A 23,329-nucleotide genomic window follows, 5' to 3' on the forward strand; every position below is an offset into this window, starting at 1 on the left:
GCTTATCACTTTACCTTGACAACTATCCAGTTGATTTGATGTTAAGTTTTTATTCAATTGTTTCATGTCCTATCTTTTTTGTAATTGTGATCTAATTTGGTTTTATTATTCCGGAATTTTATACAACATCATGGTGTAACAGGTTGCAATTTTGACTGATCATCCTGTGTACTTTCTTCCTCACGATAATTGTCATTTAGGTTATTTTAATATAAATCAAGAAAAAATAATATATTTTTTTTCAATTCTAATTATAAGACTTTTTCGATTAATATATGTCGCTTAAAAAATAATTAATTTAATTAATCATATTAAATATATCAATTATGTGTATTATTATTTTAATTTTTTTTAAATCTATCTACTTAATTGTTTCTCATTAATATTTATAAAAAAAATAATTAAGTAAGAATATGTAGAAAAAAATAATTAATACATTTAGAAATTTTTTAAAAAATTATAAAATGAGACAAACGAATTTCTAAAAATGATCTTAATTAATATAATTAGGAACGGAAAGAGTAAATGAATAAAAGATAAAAATAATTTTACAAAATTAACTTTATGATCATTAATTAATTTTTTTGTTTTTATAGCCCTTACCGTTAATATTATGAGTGATATAAATGAAAAAAACTAATTATTATTGTATTAAAAAATTAAAATAATAATTATCTTTAGATAAGTTTTTTCTTCTCACACAACAATTATTATAGGACAAAGACTGTACTTGTAGGGTTATGCAAACGAGTCTGACTTCCTAGTTTAAAAAATGAGGTTGGCCTTGGAACCTCTGAGGTTAGAAGCCTCCCCAAGTCTCGAAGTGCATGACAAATCAAGGAGTGGCCTTGAATGTATACCCTTACTAGGCATTGTTAAACCCTAGGGAAGCGTGATAAAGGGGAAGGGAAATGGTTAGGAGAGCGTGATCTGAATTTTCATTCTTCTCACAAGATATGATGTTATTCGTTTAGCAATCATCATTTTTTAGAAGAAAAAAATAGATAATGAATTATTATATGCTGCAAAGGAGTTGATTAGATGAGACACAATTTGTCCACTTTCATTTTCTAAAACAAAAAAATATTAATTTGCGTTGTAGCATAATAATTCAATATTGACTAGTATACGAATAATTTCTTCTAAAAAAAAGTCTACAAATAATTATGTCAGGTCAACAATGTGAAGCTGCATAATTATCCTCGGATAAGGCTTAATAGTATAAATTTGTAGAGTGCGAAAATGTTAAAGCAACACACCAATACTGTCATTTCTGTAAAATCTTGATTTTTTTATTTATTTTAACTTATTAATTAACTTCTCTAAAAGAAATTATTAATTAACTAATCAAATATTGGCATATTTTTCATCAAATTTTCGTCCCATATCTTCTCGTAGCAATGCTCTTTATCCTCATGCCCGACATATTGTCACTTAATAGTGATATTGTGAATCATTTTTAAAACTTTTAAAATTTGTGAGAATTAGAAATAAAAAAATTAAGGACCAAAGTAATAAGAATTTATCCTTATAGAGGCTAAAAATATATTTAAATCTAACTTTAAATAACCCATACTAATTGACCACAGTAAAAATTCCATAAATACGTACTACAAATTTTAATTTATTAACTACAATTATTTTTTATTCAACATACACAACAATAGGCTCCTTACATGGGAATTATTTTTATGCAGCAAACATGACAATAGGACTCCTTACTATAAAAGTTCCATCATCCCAAATCAAAGAAGAAGAAACTATATCAAAATTAAGCCTCCCTTCAATCCTAAGGGTGAAGGACTTCTTTTGACCCACAAATGAGAAGGACAAAACATCTGGCTCCACTTTGAACTTCAAAAAAGATGAAGGTATAGTTACTCTAGCTTTATATGTTGATGTAGCAAATCCAACATTTGTAACGGTTCTATGAAAAACAACACCACTAAAAGATGTTGAGGTGTTCACTGCTACAGCAAAAGATGGGAGATTTAAATCCCAACCTATTCCATCACTGGGTTGTGTACAACTACTATTATCATTTGTAATACTTCTTAGCTTTTTGGTATCGTAACCTTGTTCACCTAGAAAGTTGACGTAATCGATTTCACTGGCATCATATACTAAGCCAGGATTCAATGCCTTGATGGGATGAATTTGCCCCGCACCATAAGCAAATTCGGCTTCAGGGTCAAGTGCAACACTCATTGGGGTAGCTATGTGCAAATAAGAAAGAACAACAATTAATGTCAATCATAACCATCATATTAAAATACATTCACGAGGAGGAAAATTTGATAGCATGACTAATTGATACTAATAAAATGCAATCATTTTAGCTTTTTTTTTTAATTAACAACCACGCAATTACTTAGTTCGAGACTTAATCATATTTAAGACTTCTCACCTCTCTTCAAGAGTGTATTTCGTGAAAATTGAACACAGGTCATTCCATATAAACTCAGCGTGTGTTGTCAACTGAGTTATATTTATCGTGTAAATTTTTTTAAAATATTGGATTATTAAAGTAAAACATATTAATATATATATATATATATATATATATATATAAATGATTTTATTTAATTATCAAAGATAAATCAGTTTTACTATTTTTAAAAAAATATCATTCTCAGCTGCATGATCATTTGTTTTACATTATTTTTTCCCAAATTAATTTTACTAAAGTCTAATAATTTTTTTTTACATTGATTGTTTTTTCCTTATCTGAAAAAATAAATTGAAAGAAAAAAGTTCTTTAGCAATATTTATGTGATTTAGAAGTTGAGAACTCATTACCAGTAGTCATTAATGCTGATTTGATTGCGGCAGGTGACCAATTAGGATGAAAGGATTTGATATAGGCAGCTGCCGCAGTAGCATGAGGGCATGCCATTGAAGTTCCAGATTGTATGGTATAGTTTGCTATTCTCTTATCACCTTTAACATTAGAAGGAGGGACAATTGTTGACCATGCTGCTAAAATTTCAACTCCTGGAGCAGCTAAATCAGGCTACAAAATCAAGAAATAATTAGATTAAGAAAACGATATTGGAAAATACAAATTATTGTGGATATTATAGTATTATATATATTATATAAAGTTACCTTAAGAATGTTTGGAGTGATTGCATTTGGTCCTCTAGATGAGAATGAAGCTATGTAAGGTGCAAATGAGTCTTTGCCTTCATTACTCTTAAATATAGTGGCAGTTGGATCACTGTAGTCATAGAATTTAATATCATATAACATATAGACTAAAGAAAACGACATGCAGTATTTTATTTTAATTTATTTTTATTAATAAATATTATTCATATAGAAAGATTCAAACCTCCATATCACTCTACCACCAAATTAACCACCTCATGACTCCCAAATGACATGCATTATATATGATCCTAACAAGAGAAAGAGTAAAATATACCTTGTTAGATTTATGTAAGATTGTATAAGTGCCCCATAATTTAGGCCAAGGTGAACTGCTGGCAATGCAAATGTATAAGCCACATCTTTTGACCTTGAACTTCTTAGTAAAATACCAGCTGCTCCAGAAACCAATCCCACAGATGTAGGACCTCGAAAACCATCACACAAAACAATCTTTCCTTTCACCAAATCCTCATCCAAAGAATCTTGCAGGCATAACCTAAGTAGTTATAATGTTAGAATGAAGTCTTGAAATTCAGTAAATAAAAGAATAACTTTTGTAAGAGAGATACTAGTAACTATATTTAGTTGTTACCTCGATATGGAACTATTGTATCCACCAGTGATATTGGGTGCATCTCCACCATAAATTAAAGGATAACTCTCATTTTTTAGATCAAACGTATTTACTGAAACTCCCTGAATATTGAGTAAATTAAGCTTCTGGGGTTAATTAAAAAAATTCACGATGTCAATCAGGAAGACTCACATGAAATGAAAGAATGGAAAAAGCGACAAAAAGCATCAACTCTACTAATGAACTATATTTAAAGGAAATCTAAAAATAGTATATTTAAAAATTATGAAATTATTGTATTAAAAAAATGAATTGTGTGCACCTAAAAAAATAGTTTAATTAAAATATTAATTAAGATGCTTGATTGATTTAGACAAATTAAATCGAGTTGTCTCTAAAACAAATAAAAATATATTTATCTTTAATTTAACTTAAAACATATCATATTTTATAGAAATCTCATAGAGAGAGAATATAACAATCAACATTGAGGTGAAGTGAGATATTATGCAGCCCAAGGAAAAATCACTTACACCTCAGTATATATAGACAGTTACATATTTGTAACTGTCAATTAACCTGAGTTAGTTAGTAACAAGTGTCATACATCTGTTTTAACATGTTAACTAACTAATTATAGACTAACTAGTAGCCGTAGTTTATACCTTTACAAATTTATTAAAAGCAAAAAGACAAGTATACTCTTATATACCCCTACAAGCTCATGAGGGGTTGGCAGAATGCTTTTCAACCACTTTGAGCTTGGACCTGTAAGTAGAAAAGTTTGAAGGAGTCAAAGCCTTTGTCAAAATATCAGCTTTCTAATAAATGGCAGGAACTTGAACCACTTGAAGTTGCTTCTCCAAAACTTTTTTCCTAACAAAGAACAAATCCAATTTCATGTGCTTGGTTTGAGAGTGCATAGCATGATTGTGAGCAAGAGCAATAATGCTCAGATTTTCTCAAAAAATGACTAGTGAGTGATGAGGAATGCGCAATTCTGACAACAAGGACCTAATACATGCGACTTTTGCAGTAGCTAAGGCTAGACTGTGATACTTAGCCTATGTATTGGACCTTGTAACAACAAATTGTTTCTTTGACCACTAAGAAACTAAATTGGAGCCAAAGAAAATGGTTGCACCAAAAGTAGATCTTCTATCGTCAAGATCAAATGCCCAGTTAGCATCATAATAGGCATGAATTGTAAAGGAAGGTCTAGTAGAGGGAGGGAGAAACTTCAAACCAAAGTTGGTAGTACCGGCTAGATATCTAAGAATTTGTTTTATTGCTCCCCAATGCTATTCTGATGGATTTGACATGTACCGGCAGACTTTGTTAACATAGAAACTGATTTCAGGTCGAGTGATGGTGGCATACTACAAGGCTCCCACAATAGACCTATATAAAGTGGGGTCAAAGAAAGGCTCATACCTTGACTTAGTTAACTTGCAGCCTCCAACCATTGGAGAAGAAACAAGATTGGTCTCATCCATTTTTGTTTTTCCCAAAAACTCTATAATGTACTTAGACTGAGTCAGAATTAAATCACCATTGGACTGAGGTCTGACTTCAATTCCCAGAAAATAGTTAAGACTCCCTAGGTCTTTGAGTGAAAACTCAGTGTTGATTTTGGTGACTACAAACTTGATGAATATAGGATTATTCCCAATGACAATAATGTCATATACACACACAAGCATGAAAATAACAATATTTTTTGGAATCAATGTAAACAAAAAGTGAGGGATCACACTTGTTGGACCTGAACTGAAACCAAAAGAAAAGTGGCCTTTAGTTTATCAAACCAAGCTCAAAGAGCTTGTTTGAGACCATAAATCACCTTATTCAACTTACAAACAAGTTGTTTGTTGGAATCTTCAAATCCTGGGGGTTGACTCATGTAGATATATTATTCAAGAACACCAGTGAGAAAAGCATATTGACATCTAATTGCTGAAGACCCCCCTTATGAGTTACAACAAGGGAAAGAAGAATTCTGAAAACAATTGGTTTGATGATAGAAGACAATGTCTCATTGTAATCAAAACCAAGTTGCTAGTGAAAACCTTTAGCCACTAGTCTAGCTTTGTATTTATTGACAATGCCATCAAGATTTTCCTTGACTCGAAAAACTCATTTGCAACCCACAGGAGATCTATTAGAAGGAAGACCTGGAGGGACCAAGTACCATTTTTCATCAAGGCCTCATATTCAATTTTCATAGCTGCCAGCCATTGTGGACTAGAAATAGCAGACTTTGTAGATTTGGGCTTAACATGAGCTAAAAAAATAGTGGGCTGCAACCTGGGTTTAACTACACCATCCTTGGCTTGAGTGCACATAAGATGAGTGTTAACAGGTTTGACAAGAACTGTTGGAGTGGGAGAAACTACAGTGGGTGTTGATGTTGAAGTTGATTGAGAGTCAACATCAGAAACAAAATCTGCTCCCACTGAAGTTGAAATAGTGCATGAGGAATCATTATCCATTTGACCTATAGGAGTATGGTTGTCAAGAATGGAAGGAGTGACACCTGGTGGATGTGTAGAAAAAATAAGTAAGAGCTGTTGAAAGGAAGAAACAATAGCAGTAGTGGAGGATACTGAGTTTTCTTCTCCAAACAACTTAGAAAAAGGAAAAGCCAACTCATAAATATCACATCCTTTGAAATATACATCCTTCCATCTTCAGCCCGACACTTGTTACCCTTGTGAGAGAGAGAGAGAATAGCCTAGAAAAAAGCACTCTTGAGACCTTGGTTGAAGCTTATTCTGATTGTAGGGTCGTAGGAGAGGATAACAAGCACATCCAAACACTTTTAGGAACTTATAATTTAGGATTCTGTTGAACAATTTTTGATAAGGCACCTCTTGATCAGAGGATGATGGAAGACAATTGATAAGATACACAACAGAAGTAACAACATGGTCCCAATACTCAAGAGACATAAAGGCTTGAGATAACATAGTGAGGGCAATTTCAACTACATGTTTGTGCTTCCTTTCCACAACTCCATTCTGATGATGAGTGTGGGGACAAATCAATTTGTGTTGCACACTAAGTTCTACAAGAAATTTAGTAAAGGGTATGTACTCCCCCCTCCTAGTTAGACTCAATAGCTTTTATAGGTAAATTAAATTGAGTTTTAACTAAAGTGTGAAACTGTTTGAATAGATCAAGAGTCTCAAATTTATTTCTCAACAGATAAAGCCAAGTGAAACGAGTGTGAGCATCAACAAAGGTTACATAATGGATGTAACCATTATTGGACAAGACAGGTGAAGGACCTCACAAATCAGTATAAATGAGGTCAAAAGGACTAAAATATACAATGAGAGAAGGGGAAGATGGAAGACAATGAGATTTTCCAATGCAACAGTGAAAACAAAAATCAGAACCTGTTTTATTCATAATAGGAATATTACATAATCTAGATTCAAGTTTCATAGTGTCACCACTATGGTGACCTAATCTGGATTGGCAAGTGGCCAAGGAAAGAGGACTATTAGAAAGATTATTTACATGAGACACAGTAGGATTGATTCTATTTACACTAGGTGAAACAAAATCTTGAGAAAAAGCAGTTGGCACAGGTATTGAGCTAACAACAAAAATGGTATTGACAGTGATAGAGAGCTTGAGTTGTTCTCTAGTTGACTGAAGCAAATTAGGGAATTGATAAAGGCCATTTCAACCTACCATCCCTTTAAGGAGCACCTTTTTAGAGACTTGAGATTTGACCAAACAAAATTCAGAATGAAACTCAAAAAGTACAAAATTATCCCTACAGAATTGATTGACACTTCTTAAATTTTTTGTAAAGGAAGGAACAAATAAGAGGTTATTAAGAACAAATGGAATTTTGGGATTGAAAAGAGATGAGAAGGAGGATAAATTTGAAGAGTTGATATTCAAACCTTGACAATTACCAATTGTAATTTGGTCTGGTCCTTCAAAGGGAGTGGTTCGATGAATATTTTGAGAAACATCTGTGACATAGTGAGAGGCCCCTAAATTGGGATACCAACTCGAAGAAGGGGCTGAAGGAACACTTGTCAAATTAGCTTGAGGAAAATTAGTGTGCTGAGAATATTGATTGTATTAAGATTGATGAGACTGTTGTGTATGATGTGAATTAGTGGTCTGATTATGATTATTATAGTTCATGGCAGCATTGCAGAGTGCAAGGATGAGCCAAAACCTTGAGCAACATAAGCCCGAGGATGAGAATCCTGGTGCACCAAATTAGGGTTGGAATTAGGTTTTGCTTCTTCAACGAGATTAATCGAAGTAACGAATGAGGCAAGTGATTTCTTGCGAGTCATACGAGTCTCATGAGCCAATAGAAGAGTCGAGACTTCATCAATAGAGAGCGACTCAAACTTGCCACTCACAAAAGTGACGAGCAACTCAAATTCATTCGGTAAACCGTTAAGAACTATGTCAACATGATCGGATTCAGACACACGCTCTCCAATCATTGAAAGAGAATCAATAATGGTTTGAATGCGAAACAAATAGTCATAAATAGAACTATTGTTTAGAAAAATATTGCGTTAAGTCATTACGGAGCTGTCTCTTTTTCGCATGAACAACGGAATGAAAGTGTGTGTGAAGCTTATCCAAAAGATGCCACGCAGCTTTGCAACCAACAAGCTGCAAATTAAAGTACCTCGGTAGAAATAGTTTATTGAAGCCACGACAAAAGAAGTTGATCCTGTTGCTCCCAAAGCAGAAAATCAGACAAAACAACACTGACATCATGATCGGCAACGATGAGATATCGAGGCGGAATATGTAGTTCAATGAGGAGATGAAAAAGACGATGTCCTTTGAGAACAAGTTTAACCTGCTGACACCGAAGGAGATAATTGGAATTGGTAAGCTTCTGTGAAATGAAATGCGAAAACTCCTTTGCAGTGATAACAATTAAAGAACCTAGCGGAGAACCATTATTCCTAGGCAGAAGAGGGGGAGGAGGAGGAACAGAAGCGGAAGCCATGGAAGTCGAAATAAAGCTCTATGATACCATATAGAAATCTCAAAGAGAAAGATAAAATATCACAAATAGAATTGAGGTGAAGTGAGATATTATTCAACGTAAAGAGAAATCAGTTAAACCTCAATATATATAGACAGTTACACAACGGTAACTATCGACTGACTTGAATTAGTTAGTGACAACTGTCACACAACTGTCCTAATAGATTAACTAACTAACTATAGACTAACTGCTAACTGTAGTTTAGCCTTTATAGATCGATTAAAAAGAAAAAGACAAGTAGACCGAGTAACTATACTCCTATATATTTTAAGAAAGGGTCAACCTCAAAATTGTTTAGGGGAGATTATGAAGAAAAAAAATACTTAGTAAAGAAATATTAAATTTTTATGTACATACATAATGAATGGAGAAAAAGACTTAAGCATTGAAAACATAAAATAATTTTATATTATCATTTAACTAATTTATTTAATTATGAAAAATTTGTTGACTTTTACCTATCTTAAAAGTCGTATCAATGATGCTTTATGATTTGACGACAATGTAAAATTATTTTATAGTATTATTAATGCATCATCATTTAATTCTAATGAATTTTATTATGATGAGTTTAAATAATGAACTTATCATTTCTATAGCAAAATGTTCATACAAAATAATGACTCTAAAGAGATAAACTATAAGAAAAGATTAGAGATGCAATACAAAATTATAGAAAAACAAAGTAAATTATAAGAAAACATTATATAACTATGGTGTAAGATTAAACATAATTATTGTCTAAATTACCTCATAGATTGTGCCATCACCCAATTGAACACGGGTAAAAAACTTTCTGTCTATAGTGCTAGCAGCTACAGAAAGTGACCATGGTGCATTTTTAGATATTGTATAAAACTCTGGACCACTATTACCAGCAGAAATGGAGGTTAGTATTCCTTTCTTCATTGCATGGAAAGCCCCTATGGCGAACACATCATTGAAATAGTCACTATATTCAACTTCTCTAGGTCCAAGTGAAATGGAAATGATATCAACACCATCTTCAATTGCTTCATCAAATGCTTGAAGGATGTCAGCATCATCACAACCACTTGACCAACAAGATTTGTATACAGCAATGCGTGCTGATGGAACTCCTCCTCTTGCAGTCCCTGAGGCAAGGCCAAAGAAACTTGTGGACTCAATAACTGAGTTTCCAGCAGCAGTGGATGCACAGTGAGTTCCATGCCCAATTGTATCCCTTGGAGATATGATGTCATTCTTTTCATATGAACCATCCATGCGAAAATATTTTGCTCCAATGATTTTACTGAAAATTAAACAAGTTGCGGAAGCATTCATATATAAATAAATTGCTAAAAATAATCTTTTAATAAATTTAAATACAATTTCTTAATGCTGATATTGTTGTTCTCCGTGGGATTTGTCAGATATGATTTTAGCGGTGTAAACACCATAACCTATGTTGACCATTATTAATCATGTGTATTTAGGGGCGGACATGAGTTGGGTTGAATTGGCTGAGGTATTTTTTTAGGGATTTTTTTTTCTAAGCCCAACATATTTTCTCATACACCCAGCACTAAGATGAAAAAATTTGTGATCTTTCCATTATTAGCTCAACACTCTAACTAACTGAATTAATAGGTCAATTTTGTTAAAAATAATTAATATTATTATATGTAACACTAAAATTTCCAATATATATTTGACACACATATAAATTTATATAATTAATTTTGATCTAATAATGTATTTTTTTCCATATATAAATTTTTAATAAACTTATGATTTTTATTTAAAATTAATATATATAAAAAAATACATTATTAGATTAAAAATAATCTTTATAAAATTTATTATGTAAATTTATATGTATATTAAATATATATTATAAATTTTAGTATTATATATAATAACATTAATTATTTTTTAATATAATTAGTCTATTAGTTTAGTTGGTTAGAATATCGTATTAATAACACGAAGATCACAAAACTTATGAATTTACAATCTGTAAACCTCATACCTAAGTACAATATTGAAATTAATGAAAAAATGAATGGCATATTGTAGAAACTCTGAGTGCAGTTTTATACCATTAACTCAAAATCTCATTTTCGACGACTACTATAATATGAAACCTATTCCATTCCCAGTTAAAATTAAATAATGTATTAATTTACAATCCAGTAATCATTGATCAATAGTCTTAAAATGAAAACATAGGATAAATTTGGCTGGGTTATCAAGCCCAAATTCTAAAGATTTTTTTTTATAAAAACGATAAAGGATAGCAACAAAATAAAATCTGAGATTCAATCCAAACTCATTGTGTATTTGCTATCCGAACCAATGAACCATACCAATCCAAATTTTAATTTAGTTTAAATTGGTTCAGCATCACTGGAGTATCCATTGATTCAGACCAATGATCACCCCTAATTTTACTAAGGTAAGCTCCAATTTTTATGAAAAAACAACACTAAAAGTATCTAAGAATGAATCTAATTTTTGTCTATAACCTTTCTAAAATGTGTGAAGGAGTTTACTTTAAGCAACTAAACATGAAAATATTTTTACCGAAAAAATATATGAAAATATTAATTTACTAGAAAGAAAACATTTATTATACTTTTGTATTTTTGTATGTAATAAATACTTTTAATTAATTTCAACATGAATAAATCTCAATTTTGATTGCTTAAAATCAGTTTTAAGGTTTTCTTTAAAAAAGAAAGCAGTTTATAAGGTTTGAAGTTAACAAAATGCTATTAAAATGAGCGTGTAACAAATATTTATGTACTTGTTGCAGGTGAAGTTATGGCAAGTGCCTTTCCATTTTTGTGGTGGTGGACCAAATCCTTCGTCATCAAAGCTATCAGACTCCGGCCAAATTCCTGAATCTATTACTCCAACAATTATATCACTCTCTATACTTGTTCTCTTGACATTCTGAGATAAGCCTATGAAGTCCCATGACCTTGTTGTATGAAGTTCGTTCTTTTTGTTTGGGAAAACAGAAACAACACCATCCAATTCTAATTAACACATAAAAAATTGCACATCAAAATAAACACATGCAAGAATTTATAAGTGATATAGATAAATATATAGTGAGAGAGAGATAATGCATACCTGCCATTCTCACTGCTTCCTCTTCTGTTAGCTTTACAACAAATCCATTAAAACTCTTCTTGTAGCTATGTAGCAAAGCATCCGGTGCAAATTTGCTGGATGGATAAATGCCATTTGAAATTGTAAATATTATAATAAAAATAAAATACTTTTTTAATTGATAAAAACATTTTCATAAAACTATAATTACTATAGAATTCTAACTAAAAAAGAAATCCTAAAAAAAAAACAAAAATGAAAAAGCCTTTGTTGTTTGTCCAGGATCGAACTGGGACCTTTAATGTGTAAGACTAACGTGATAACCACTACACCCCAGCAACTAGAGAGCTATTTTTTGTAATATAGAAAAAATTGTACTAATTCATCGTTGGACATTCTATTTACTCCACTTCGTATAACTTTATTTAATACAAATCAAATTATTAATATAAATAATACACATAACAGACTAATCCTAACAGATAACTCCGTTCATATAGAAAACAAATTATGGGTATTTTTGACAAAATTAACTTATTAAATCCTAAGTGTTTAGTTAAATTAACTTGTTGAAATAATTAAAAAATATAAAATAATTAAAAAATAATAAAATTATAACACTACAAGAAAAATGGCATATGCCTACACAGACTTTTGCCTACACATATAAATTAGTGTAGGTAAAAGTCAAAAAATGCTTATACCTACAATTGTTTGTTATAGGTAAATTCAAAAGTTTGTACTTACTATCATTTGATGTAGGTAAAACTCAAAATATTCTATTTACAAATGCTTAGTATTGGTAAAATTTCAAAAAACTTACACCTACAATTACTTAATGTTGGTAAAATCTTATCAAACTTGTACCTACAATCTATTAGTGTAAATAAAATTTAAAAAGTTTCTACCTACAAATAATAGTGTAAGTAAAATACAATAAAACAAATATATTAAAATAATTATTTTAAGAGTTTATTTCTCCCCCGTAGATCTCTCTCACTTTTCTCTTTAGAGGGTCCAACTTGCTTCCAGATCTCGCACCGATCTGGATCACTCTTTTGACTCTTCTTCTTCCAATTCATTTGCCGCCGCAGATCTCACTCTCTGATCCAAGCCGTCATGGCAGCTGCCAACGCTCCGATCGCCATGAGAGAAGCTCTCACCGTGAGTTCTCCGCACTCTTCCCTTTTCTCCCTATTTCCTTAGCTCAATTCGCAACTCCACTTCGCTACTTAACTACAACAAAACCTGCTATCTTGTGATAAGTAGCAGTAGAATAATAACTATCATGCTTTACTAGATTCTATTTTTTTTCTCTCTCTCCCGAATTGAGTATTCCGTGATAGATTCGATCGGTGCCGTTACGAAGTTCATTCACTGCACTACTTTACTTTCTTGCTTTTCAGTTTGCATAGATCTAGATGTTTCTTGTGTTTTTCCTAAACTGTAGAGTTAGCGTGAGTTGTGAAGTGAGAGTGATGTGATTTGTGATTGCAGTTGCCAAGCATTGACATAAATCCGCAGTTCATCACTTTCACGCATGTGACGATGGAGTCTGATAAGTATATATGCGTTTGAGAAACGGCTCCGCAGAATAGTGTGGTTATCATTGATATGAACATGTCGAATCAGCCTTTGAGGAGGCCTATTACGACAGATTCTGCTCTTATGAATCCAAATTCCAGAATCCTTGCTTTGAAAGGTTAGCTACTATTCCGTTGTATTCTTCTCATGAACTTGTGACATGTGTTTGTGGCTAGTAATGATGATGTGGATTTGTGGATAATATAACTACCGGTATTTTGGTATTGATTCGAATTTCGTACGTCATTGTAGATATCAAGATTTATTGGAAGCTTAAATTCTTTATATATTTTACATTAGCATGTAGTTATAGGTGCCATCAATTCTAATAGTTACATTAGCATGTAGATACCAAAAATTTGGGCCATCAATTTTTAAATGCAGGGGAGATGCTGGTTGGACCAGCTAATGCTGATATATTTTACATTGTAGATACCAAAAATTTGGGCCATCACTTTTTATTTGTCTCTTTATGGGAACATATATGTAAGAGACTATGTATGCTGAACCACGACATCCCTTGTGTTTCTATTCAGCTTTCTCCCATTTTTTTAATATATTACTCTCTTTTTTTTAAAGAAAGAAGTCATGATAATGCATCACTACATCTCTATATATCTAAAGTTTCGTGCATGCATGTTTAGGAATGAAAAAAATTTCAGAAGAGGAGAGAAACTATTTTTTGGAATTACTAATTATCTTGTAAAATAAACCAGTCTAACATATGATGAAAATTAAGGGTTAACTTAATTTTTATAATATAGATCATATGGATTGCTATCTTTGCTTAAATTTTAAATGATATAATCAAGTTCTTAATAACATAAACCAAATATAAAAAGTTAATAAAAATTAAATGGTAAGATGAAAAAAAATGATTATTTGTGACTTTGGAATAGGATAATCCACAATGTAAAATATATCAGCATTAGCTGGTCCAACCAGCATCTCGATTCAATTTTTGTTTTCTACTTCGTTTTACATTTTTTTCTCCAAAATAACTTATCGTAAACTCTGTTCTGTTGCCTCGCTTTTTGTTTCTGAGAAAAAACAAACAGAGGAACTCGTTTGCTGCTTAGGATCATCAAAATTTCTCCAGTATTCTTTGCCAAGTACATATCTCAACTATTGATTGAGTATATAAGGTTAATGATAAGGATAATGATGGAAACAAAGTGTGTGTTATTGGCTTTTGTTTTTTTTGTTCGTGATGCTTCGACCGATTGATTCATAGAGCAATCGTATTTCTAGAGTTAATTAATATAGTTTGTTTTCGGTGTTTTTTGTGTGAAACGTTAGGATAAGCTGATGGTACTGCGGTTTGTAAGTTCTGTAGTTTGTAATGCATTATTGAGTGATGTTTGAATCTATATGATGAAGTTAAAATTGCAAACTAGTGTTGATAAATTGGGTTGTGACTTGTGAGTGTTTGAATGCAGCATCATGTCCTAATAATTTTTCTTACATTGCTTCTTTTAATCTCTAACTCATTAGTTTCTTTTCAATATACTTTTTAATATGAAAACTATAGTTCATTGAATCCTGCAAGGCAGCTGCATTTATGCTTTATTTTATATATTCTGCTAGTCATGGGTCATTTAACCCAAGCATTACAATTTGGCCTTCCTGTTCATTCTACTCTATGAACTGAATATTGTAATGTTACCGAGTTTATTGTTGAAACTTAAATGCATTGATTTTAAACATGCAGACTTTTAGATAGTATTGTTCAAATTTATTTCTCATCAATCTTTGTCAATGTTTTTTCAGTGATCATACTCTTAAGGTGTGGAGTATGGATGGCCTCTCAGACAATATGACAATGCCAATTAATTTAAAAGCAAAAGTTGTTGTTGCAGCTCATGATAAAGATATAAATTCTGTAGCTGTTGCTCCAAATGATAGTTTAGTATGTAGTGGTTCTCAGGTTGGTAACTATATCCGACTTGTAGTTTTCTTTGGGCTTTTGAATCAAGTAATCTAATTATTTGTAGAAAAAAGGACTGCCACCTTTGTTGTATGTTTCTTGTTTTCATCTGACTTCCGAGTGAAGAAAGAAAAGTCACTAGATACTTCACTGGCCTTCCTTCCTATACTTTTCGTTTTATTTTTGGAAAATTAGTGCTTTCACTGTACTTTATCATTATTATTATGTTTTACTTGTATCCCATCAGGATCATACAACTTGTGTTTGGAGACTTCCAAATCTAGTATCAGTAGTTGTATTTAAAGGGCATAAAAGAGGAATTTGGTCAGTAGAATTTTCTCCTGTTGATCAATGTGTAGTAACAGCATCTGGTGATAAGACAATAAGGATATGGGCTATATCTGATGGCTCTTGTTTGAAGACATTTAAAGGACACACTTCAAGTGTGTTAAGAGCATTGTTTGTTACTCGTGGAACACAAATTGTTTCTTGTGGTATGAGGCTATCTGTAGCTGATTTTTTTCTTTATAACATTTTGGTCGTGGAAAAAGCAAGAATTCGAAGAATAATTGAAGCCGAAGGAAACCATACACTTACCTATGTTGTCATGCCTTTACTGGTCATAATGGACAATTCATTCAGGAATTTTTTTATAACATTTACCTTTATCTTAGTGACATTGGAGTATTTGAAGCAAAAAGCATTACATGTTCCATATGTGTAATTTTAGGATTTTCTTATATACTCTTATCTTCCAAATCACAAGTGCCCTTTGTGTTAAAAATGTTGTAATGTCTAATGTTGATACAGGAAGAGGGAGTTGTGAAAGGTCAAGAGCTAGAGAATGTTGTCTCAGATGCTGACTATACTAAAGCAATCCAAATCGCATTTGAACTGCGCAGGCCTCATAGGCTTTTTGAGCTATTTGTAGAACTTTGCAGGTTAATGATAATTTATTTTGTTGCCTGCATCTTTTTGGCATACACTTAAGTAATATTTTTGCAGGAAGAGAGTGGCTGAAAATCATATGGACAGAGCACTTAAGGGCTTGGGTGGTGAAGAGCTTTGTATATTATTTAACTATATTTGAGAATGGAATACAAAACCAAAGCTTTGTTATGTTTCTCAGTTCGTGCTTTTCAGAGTTTTCAGCATCTTTCCTCCAATAGATATTGTCCAAGTGCTTTTTTTACCCTTTTAAGTTGAGAGGTTTGGTGCTTCTAATCATGCATTTCTTGCATATTATGATGGCTTTTAACTTCTTATGTTTACTGGTTTTGGCATTCTGCTGTCTGTTTTATGGCTACATATGCTACCTCAGGTATTTAGTTAGACTTTGATATTGATTCTGTTATTTGGCCAGATGGTAACTGTGAAAACGCAAGGTTTTGGTAACTCCCCATACCCTTGGTATGACATGATTTTTTACTAATCATGATTTTACTACTTGATCAGGTAAAACAAGGTTTAGGGGGTAGAGTACATCTTATTTTGTCTGAAGTCGCACCTTTATCTGCACATGTGGAAGGTTACTTACAGGTGGTTACTTGTGCTCTTGTCCTACAAGGATATGGTATACTCTTTTTAAATATGAAAATCAGACTTACACCATGCTATCATTTTTTAAAAATCATGTCATTAAACAAATTGTAAATACTCCCATTTTAGTTATGTCTATTAAACTAAACTATTTTGTTTAACAACTGTTTATTATTATTTTCAAAACTCAAAAAGAAAGACAGATTTGAACTGTAATTATGTTTATGTATGAACATGCGCACACAGTAGAATCTCCTTTTATGTTTATGTAGTCTAATTTTGGATTTTGAATGCTAATTATATGGGTCTAAAATTGTTCTTGATTAATTTGATTAGGGAAATGGCGATTAGCTGATACTTCTAGATTTAAATTTATTTCTTATAAATATAAATCAATAAAATTAAGAGCACAACTATAAAATTATGTGGAAGTTATTCTGATGTCTTGTCACTCTAACTCTGTGTATATATGCAGAAGATATTGTAGACATCTTTATGGTCCTTGTACTAGATTATGGACTTGATGTCTTGTCACTCTAATAGTGGAGGGCCAGCTCTAGCCAAGGCCTAGGTAATTATGAACTTGGCAAAGCTAGTTGGAGTTGGAGCTGGAAGGATCGTTGGATTGCTGCACTGCCCACATTCAATTATGTATGTTTTAAGCTCTCTCTAAGATCTAAACATTTACCTACAGTTGAAGATGATAGATACATGTTAAAGACTTTTACCTACAGTTAGGAGATATAAGTAGAAGTTAATGACTTTTACCTACACACTATACATAGTAGGTAAAACCTATAATGACAGACAATTAGCTGTCATTATACGCCCCCTCAAAGTTGACAAAAGAAACGTCTGTAGGACAAAGTTTGTTATACATTTACCTACGGATTTTTTACTTATAGTGACAGTTTTTGTCTGTAGGTATAGGTCATTTTTCTTGTAGTGTAATTTGTTTAAAAAGATAAAAAAAATATTGAGAAATTATTAAAATAAACTTGTTTATTAAGTCAAAAGAGTTTTTCAAAATAAAAAAATAGAAATTAACTCGAATGTGTTTTCAAACATAACTTATATTATCAATGTATATATATTGTGGTGAATTTATATGCATTCAAACATAAATGAATATGCAATTGAATAACCTGCCGAGGATATTTTGAACCATACTGATGTGAAGTGATTCTGCGGATTGAATTACTCCCTTTGGATGATCACCCATGTAGACAATGTAGGTCTGCGTAAAATATATCATATGATCAGGTGTGAGAAAAATTAGAAAATAATACGATCAAAGAAATTAAGAATTCAGACACAATAATTCAGGTATGCAGAACGTAATCAGCGAGTAAATAAAAACAGGCCTAGGTGCATATTAATTATTGAAAAATAAATATTTCAGCCGGCCTCTTAAATTTTTAAATAGTTTTTATATATACTGGCATCCAAAGAAAATTAATATGTATGATAAGTTTTTTTTTTTATTTTATTTTAATAATAACTACTTACAAGTTATACTTATCGATCATGATTTTAGTGGTTAAACTCAATTTTAAGATAGTTTTTTTACTCGTTTTGAAAATCACCCAAACTTTTCTTAAACATTAATAACATTTATGGACATAAAAGTGGGGTTTCCAAAAGAATTGATAAAATTAAAAGATAGCGATTATATTTTTTTTTGGAAGATGTTTATAAAAGTTCTCAGATCGAAAGGATTGAAAAAGTTAGGGGAAAACAATAAAAAAGACAAAGTAAAGTCTTTTATTTTCAAAAGATTATTTCTTCGAGAGAGATATATATCATTTAAATGCTTGTTTGGGAAAGATTATTTTCTAAAAAGCAATACATACGCTTGTATAAAAACTCTTCTAAGAAGGAAAATGAAAAAAAAAAAATTATTATTGCTTTAAAATAAACTGCACCAAATAAATACAATATTACTACTTTGGAAGTTAAGTAATTAAAAATGAGAAAGACATTAAACTTACCTTTTGGTCATCTTCAGAATATGTCTGAGTCAAAAGAAGAACACATGAAAGTACGAGGAGGAGATGCCACAAGCTCAGAGAAATCATCTCTCTAATTAGATGAAATGATTAATTGCCAAGCTCTGATTACAGCCAAGTTTTGTACCAGGGTTTATATAAGGGAATGATGTGAACTGCTAGAGACTTGGCTCTACCAGCTAGTCACTTCACACACATTAATTGGGAATACTAATAAAAACATGTAATTAATTGGATGTTATCTTCCTGATAACTTCTTTTTTTTATATATTTTTTTTATATTTTATTATTATAAAATAAGTCAAAATAATTAACATTGTGTTTGATTTAAGTGCAACTTGATTCAGATTTTTTTAAGCACGCACTCGAATGATATTTTTTAGATAAAAATAATTAAAAAGAAAAGATTTCATTAAATATAATTAGTCGGATTTTTTTAGAGATTAATAACTAATAAAATCGTACTTTCCAATGATAACATGGTTTGAGAATGAAAAAAAAAAAAAAAGTCATGAGAAGAAAGATGAATTAGTCAAACCACACGATTTCTAATTATCCGTAGAAGACGTCCATTTTTTTTTTTTTTTTTGACAACGGAAGATGACGTCCACTTAGAGTCGAGAAGGAATAAGATTATAAAATATATCAAATTGGTGTTGGCTGACGTTTTTTCTAAGTAACCATCGACTAAGATGTTATACTTTCTTGAATATTTCATACATAAGTACGTACGTACTATACCTTTTCTTTTATTAAAGAAAAGAAACTATCAGATAATCTAACAAATAATATAAAGAAAAGCGAATTTGCAACTAAAATATTTTCTTTTGTTTAACTCCTCCAAAATAAAGACAAACATATATACTTAATACAATTACTTTAGATGATAAAGTTCATTCACATCTTTAATTATAAAAATCGATGCCCAGGCTGATGTCTGAAGCCGGTCCTTACCAAAACTTCGGGGAAACCACCTAAGGAGGTAATTTTATTTATTTTTTTTTTAAATTATCAAATGGGGCAAAATTTAAATTAATATCCAGAAAATGATAAGTTTTAGGATACTTGACGGTTCCTTCTGAGTAAACACTTGTAAACTATGTTATGACTTTATTTTTTTCTTTTCCATTTGAAGTTATAAAAAAACTTATGATTTCAATTTTTTTTATACGACTTTAAGGTAGTAAATATTTTTAACTTTTTTTAGAAGCAGTAAACATATGACTTTAAAGTAATAAATAATTTTTTTATTTTAATTATTAACATATTTATCTTTGTTTTCTTTAATATTTTTTATATTGTTTTATTTAATACTTTCTATATTTTTATATATTATTTTATTTAATATAATTTTTTACTAATGTTAAGGATTATTATTTATTTTATAAATTTAAAAAATAATAAAAAGAATTAAATTGAAATAAAAATATTAAAATGTACTATACACATATTTGTTTAAAAAAATATTAAAATGTTTTATTACTAATATCATTAAATAATATTAACTTATAATTTATCAAATAATATTTATTTTTAATTAATTTTTACAGTTATCATTAAGTAAATTAATAATTTCATATGATAGTATTAATTAATTTTATTTTATGAATTATTTTAATATTAACAACAGAAAATAATTTAATAATAAAAGTATTTATTAAAATAAATATAAAATAAAAAATACAAATTAAACACAAATATAAAATTAAAAAGTAATAATAATATTAACTGTCAATTTGTTTGTATAGACAATTCCTATGATTTTATATAATGAGTATTTTTTAGATCTATTTAGAATTGATTTATCCATCTGGTTATATATAGAATTAGTGGTAGTATATTTTAATATTTTTATTTAAATTAAATGTTAAATAAAAATATTGAAAATATTAAATAAAAATAATATAAAAATATAGAAAATATTAAATAAAAAATAACAGAAAAATATAGAAAACATTAAATGAAATAATATAAAAAATGTAAAAAATATTAAACAAAACTAAAAAAGAAAAAAACTTAAATTTTTTAATAATTAAAATAAAAAGGTATTTAGGACTTCGATGTAGTAGATCCTTTACTACTTCTAAAAAAATATATACAACTTCAAAGTGGTATTAAAAAGATTGAAATAGTAAACTTTTTTATAAGATCAATGAAAAAGAAAAAGAAAAAAATTAAAGTTATAATACAATTTATGACTTTATATTCATAAATCATAAGATATCTTATAACTTATTTTTCTTTTTAGGTATTAATTTAAATCTTACTTTCACTTAGTAATTTTGAAAAAGATTACCCCCTTATGATCCTTTCACCCGAAAACTTCCTATAAACTATCCCATTTCCATTTAGTAATTTTGAAAAAGATTACCCCTTATGATCCTTTCACCCCCAAAACTTCCTATAAACTACCCCAGTGACTATACGTGACAATTCTTACCCGTCCTGGAACTGCTGGCAGCAGTGGATATTTTTTTTTTTTAATTCATATTCATTTACATCCACAATTAAGCTATCATCGTTTTGCTAGAAATGAATATATAGATTGGTCTAATTCGTTTAAGGTTTGACCTATGAAGCTTATATTTTAGATGAATGGAATAAGTTAGATTTGCAAAATAAATAGATTTTTTTAAGATTTATATTCGATTTGCAAAAATTCATGAATAAACGAAAGTTCATGAATAAATGGTCCAGTTCGCGAACTCAAGTATTAATTATTAAAAATATTTTTTATAAAAAATATTTTTAAAAAATAAAAAATACATAAAATTTAAAGTAAAAAAATTGATTTTATTTTTTAAATTAAAATATGCCATCATTTTAAACATAACAAATCAATAATAATAACCTAAATTAAAGATCAAGATCTTAAAATAACAAATTAATAATATTTATACATTAAATTTAGGCAGATTAAACGGATAATATGTGAGTCTATGGATAAAATTCATTACATCCACAAACTTAATAGATCATACTAAAAAATTCTATATAATTATATACATTTTTGAAAAGTAGACTTGTTATTTAACCGATTCGTGAATCTGAATATGTATATTCACCCTATTTTTTGCATATGGCAATATTATTTTTACAATTACTATGGAGGGCAATATTAGTTTTACAATTACTATGGAGGATGCTATATATTCTTATGACTTATGAAGCAACTTTAGGCTAAAATGTCAATCTCAACAAATTTGAACTCTTAATGTAGTCTAAATGTGCTTTACACCAGAATTATTAAGCTTCAATATCTTTCTTGGTGTTAAGGCAATGAGAAATTCGATATCTGGGTCTTCGTGCCATCATTGGTAGGTTCAAAATTCAAAGTTTTCCAATTTATTCGAGAGAGTTTGAAGAAACTTGAAGGATGGAAAAAAAATATCATTTCTCAAGCAGAGACTAGAGAAGTCCTCATCAAAGCCATAATACAAGGCATTCATTCTTGTCTCATTTTGATTGCAACACCTATAAATATATATTCATTTATTATTAGTGTTTTAGTTTTTATATTAGTTTTAATCTTCATTTTTTTGTGTATAGTTTTAATATTCATTAATTTTTTTAAAAAAATAATCTCTACCACCGTGAAGGAATGACTTAACATAAAAATAATTATGTCACATCAGTAATGCAAGGTGGCATAATTATCCACAGGATACATCATTGGTTAATAGTAGCTTGACTTTTTTTTTCCTTAAAACTTAAAAGATTAAAATCGGCACAAAAAATTTTAGAGACAAAAATTAAAACTTGTATTTATATTTATGAAAATTGAAAACATATTTAATCTTTACTTTAAATAACTTACACACACTAATCACCCCAAAGATTTCATGAATACTTCAAAGTTTTATTAGCATCAAATTATTTTTATTCAACGTACACAACAATAGGTAGACTCTTTACATGAAAGTTATTTTTATTCAGAGTACACTACAATAGGACTCCTTACTTGTGAAGTGCCATCATCCCAAACCAAAGAAGAAGAAATTATACCCACATTAATTCTCCCTTTAATCGTAAGAGTGAAGGACTTCTTTTGACCCACAAATGAGAAGGATTAAGTGCAATGCTCATTGGGGTAGCTGCAAATAAGTTAGCAACAATGTTGGTCGTAATTAAACAAGCATGAACAAGATCAGTCCAATGATAAGAGGAGTTTAAATCAAATTTAAAAAGAATTTTTTTTACTTTTAAAGAAAGAATTAGATGTTAGACTTTTTTGTCAATCTGTAATCTAAAACCAACATAAGTGCGGAGCTTGGCTTTGTTGAGTTTTGTGTGCCACATAAGAGTTGTGCTCTTGCATACATGACACTCGTCATGGGTGGCATGTACTAGAGACGTAATGGCATGCTCTTGCATATGTGACTCTTACAAAGTTACTGTACTAGAGGCATGGTGGT

General features: G+C 30.2%; 1 protein-coding gene and 1 long non-coding RNA gene across 2 annotated transcripts; one reads left to right on the top strand and one right to left on the bottom strand.

Moving 5' to 3' along the window:
• Positions 1-1,604: 1,604 nt before the first annotated feature.
• LOC114370862 (cucumisin-like) lies at positions 1,605-19,040 on the bottom strand. The gene is made up of 10 exons (XM_028328263.1): positions 18,897-19,040; positions 18,051-18,142; positions 11,877-11,971; positions 11,545-11,779; positions 9,525-10,047; positions 3,746-3,849; positions 3,428-3,649; positions 3,109-3,220; positions 2,800-3,013; positions 1,605-2,216 (listed from the first exon to the last, which is right to left on the bottom strand). Exons 1-10 carry the CDS (start codon positions 18,981-18,983, stop codon positions 1,690-1,692), a joined length of 2,211 nt encoding a protein of 736 aa, XP_028184064.1. The 5' UTR covers positions 18,984-19,040; the 3' UTR covers positions 1,605-1,689.
• Positions 12,861-16,303, top strand: LOC114370863. Its single transcript, XR_003657937.1, has 4 exons — positions 12,861-13,019; positions 13,353-13,557; positions 15,210-15,366; positions 16,177-16,303. It is a non-coding gene; the product is annotated as an uncharacterized LOC114370863 (long non-coding RNA).
• Positions 19,041-23,329: the final 4,289 nt, after the last annotated feature.

This window comes from Glycine soja, chromosome 10, assembly GCF_004193775.1.
Source record: "Glycine soja cultivar W05 chromosome 10, ASM419377v2, whole genome shotgun sequence".
NCBI classification, from domain to species: domain Eukaryota; kingdom Viridiplantae; phylum Streptophyta; class Magnoliopsida; order Fabales; family Fabaceae; genus Glycine; species Glycine soja.

Coding starts and splice junctions, on each gene's coding strand:
- LOC114370862 (XM_028328263.1), bottom strand. CDS start 18,983: ATGATTTCTCTGAGCTTGTGGCATCTCCTCCTCGTACTTTCATGTGTT. Junction 11,780..11,876: donor GGAAGCAGTGAGAATGGCAG/GTATGCATTATC, acceptor TGTGTTAATTAG/AATTGGATGGTGTTGTTTCT. Junction 2,217..2,799: donor ATCAGCATTAATGACTACTG/GTAATGAGTTCT, acceptor ATTTGCACATAG/CTACCCCAATGAGTGTTGCA.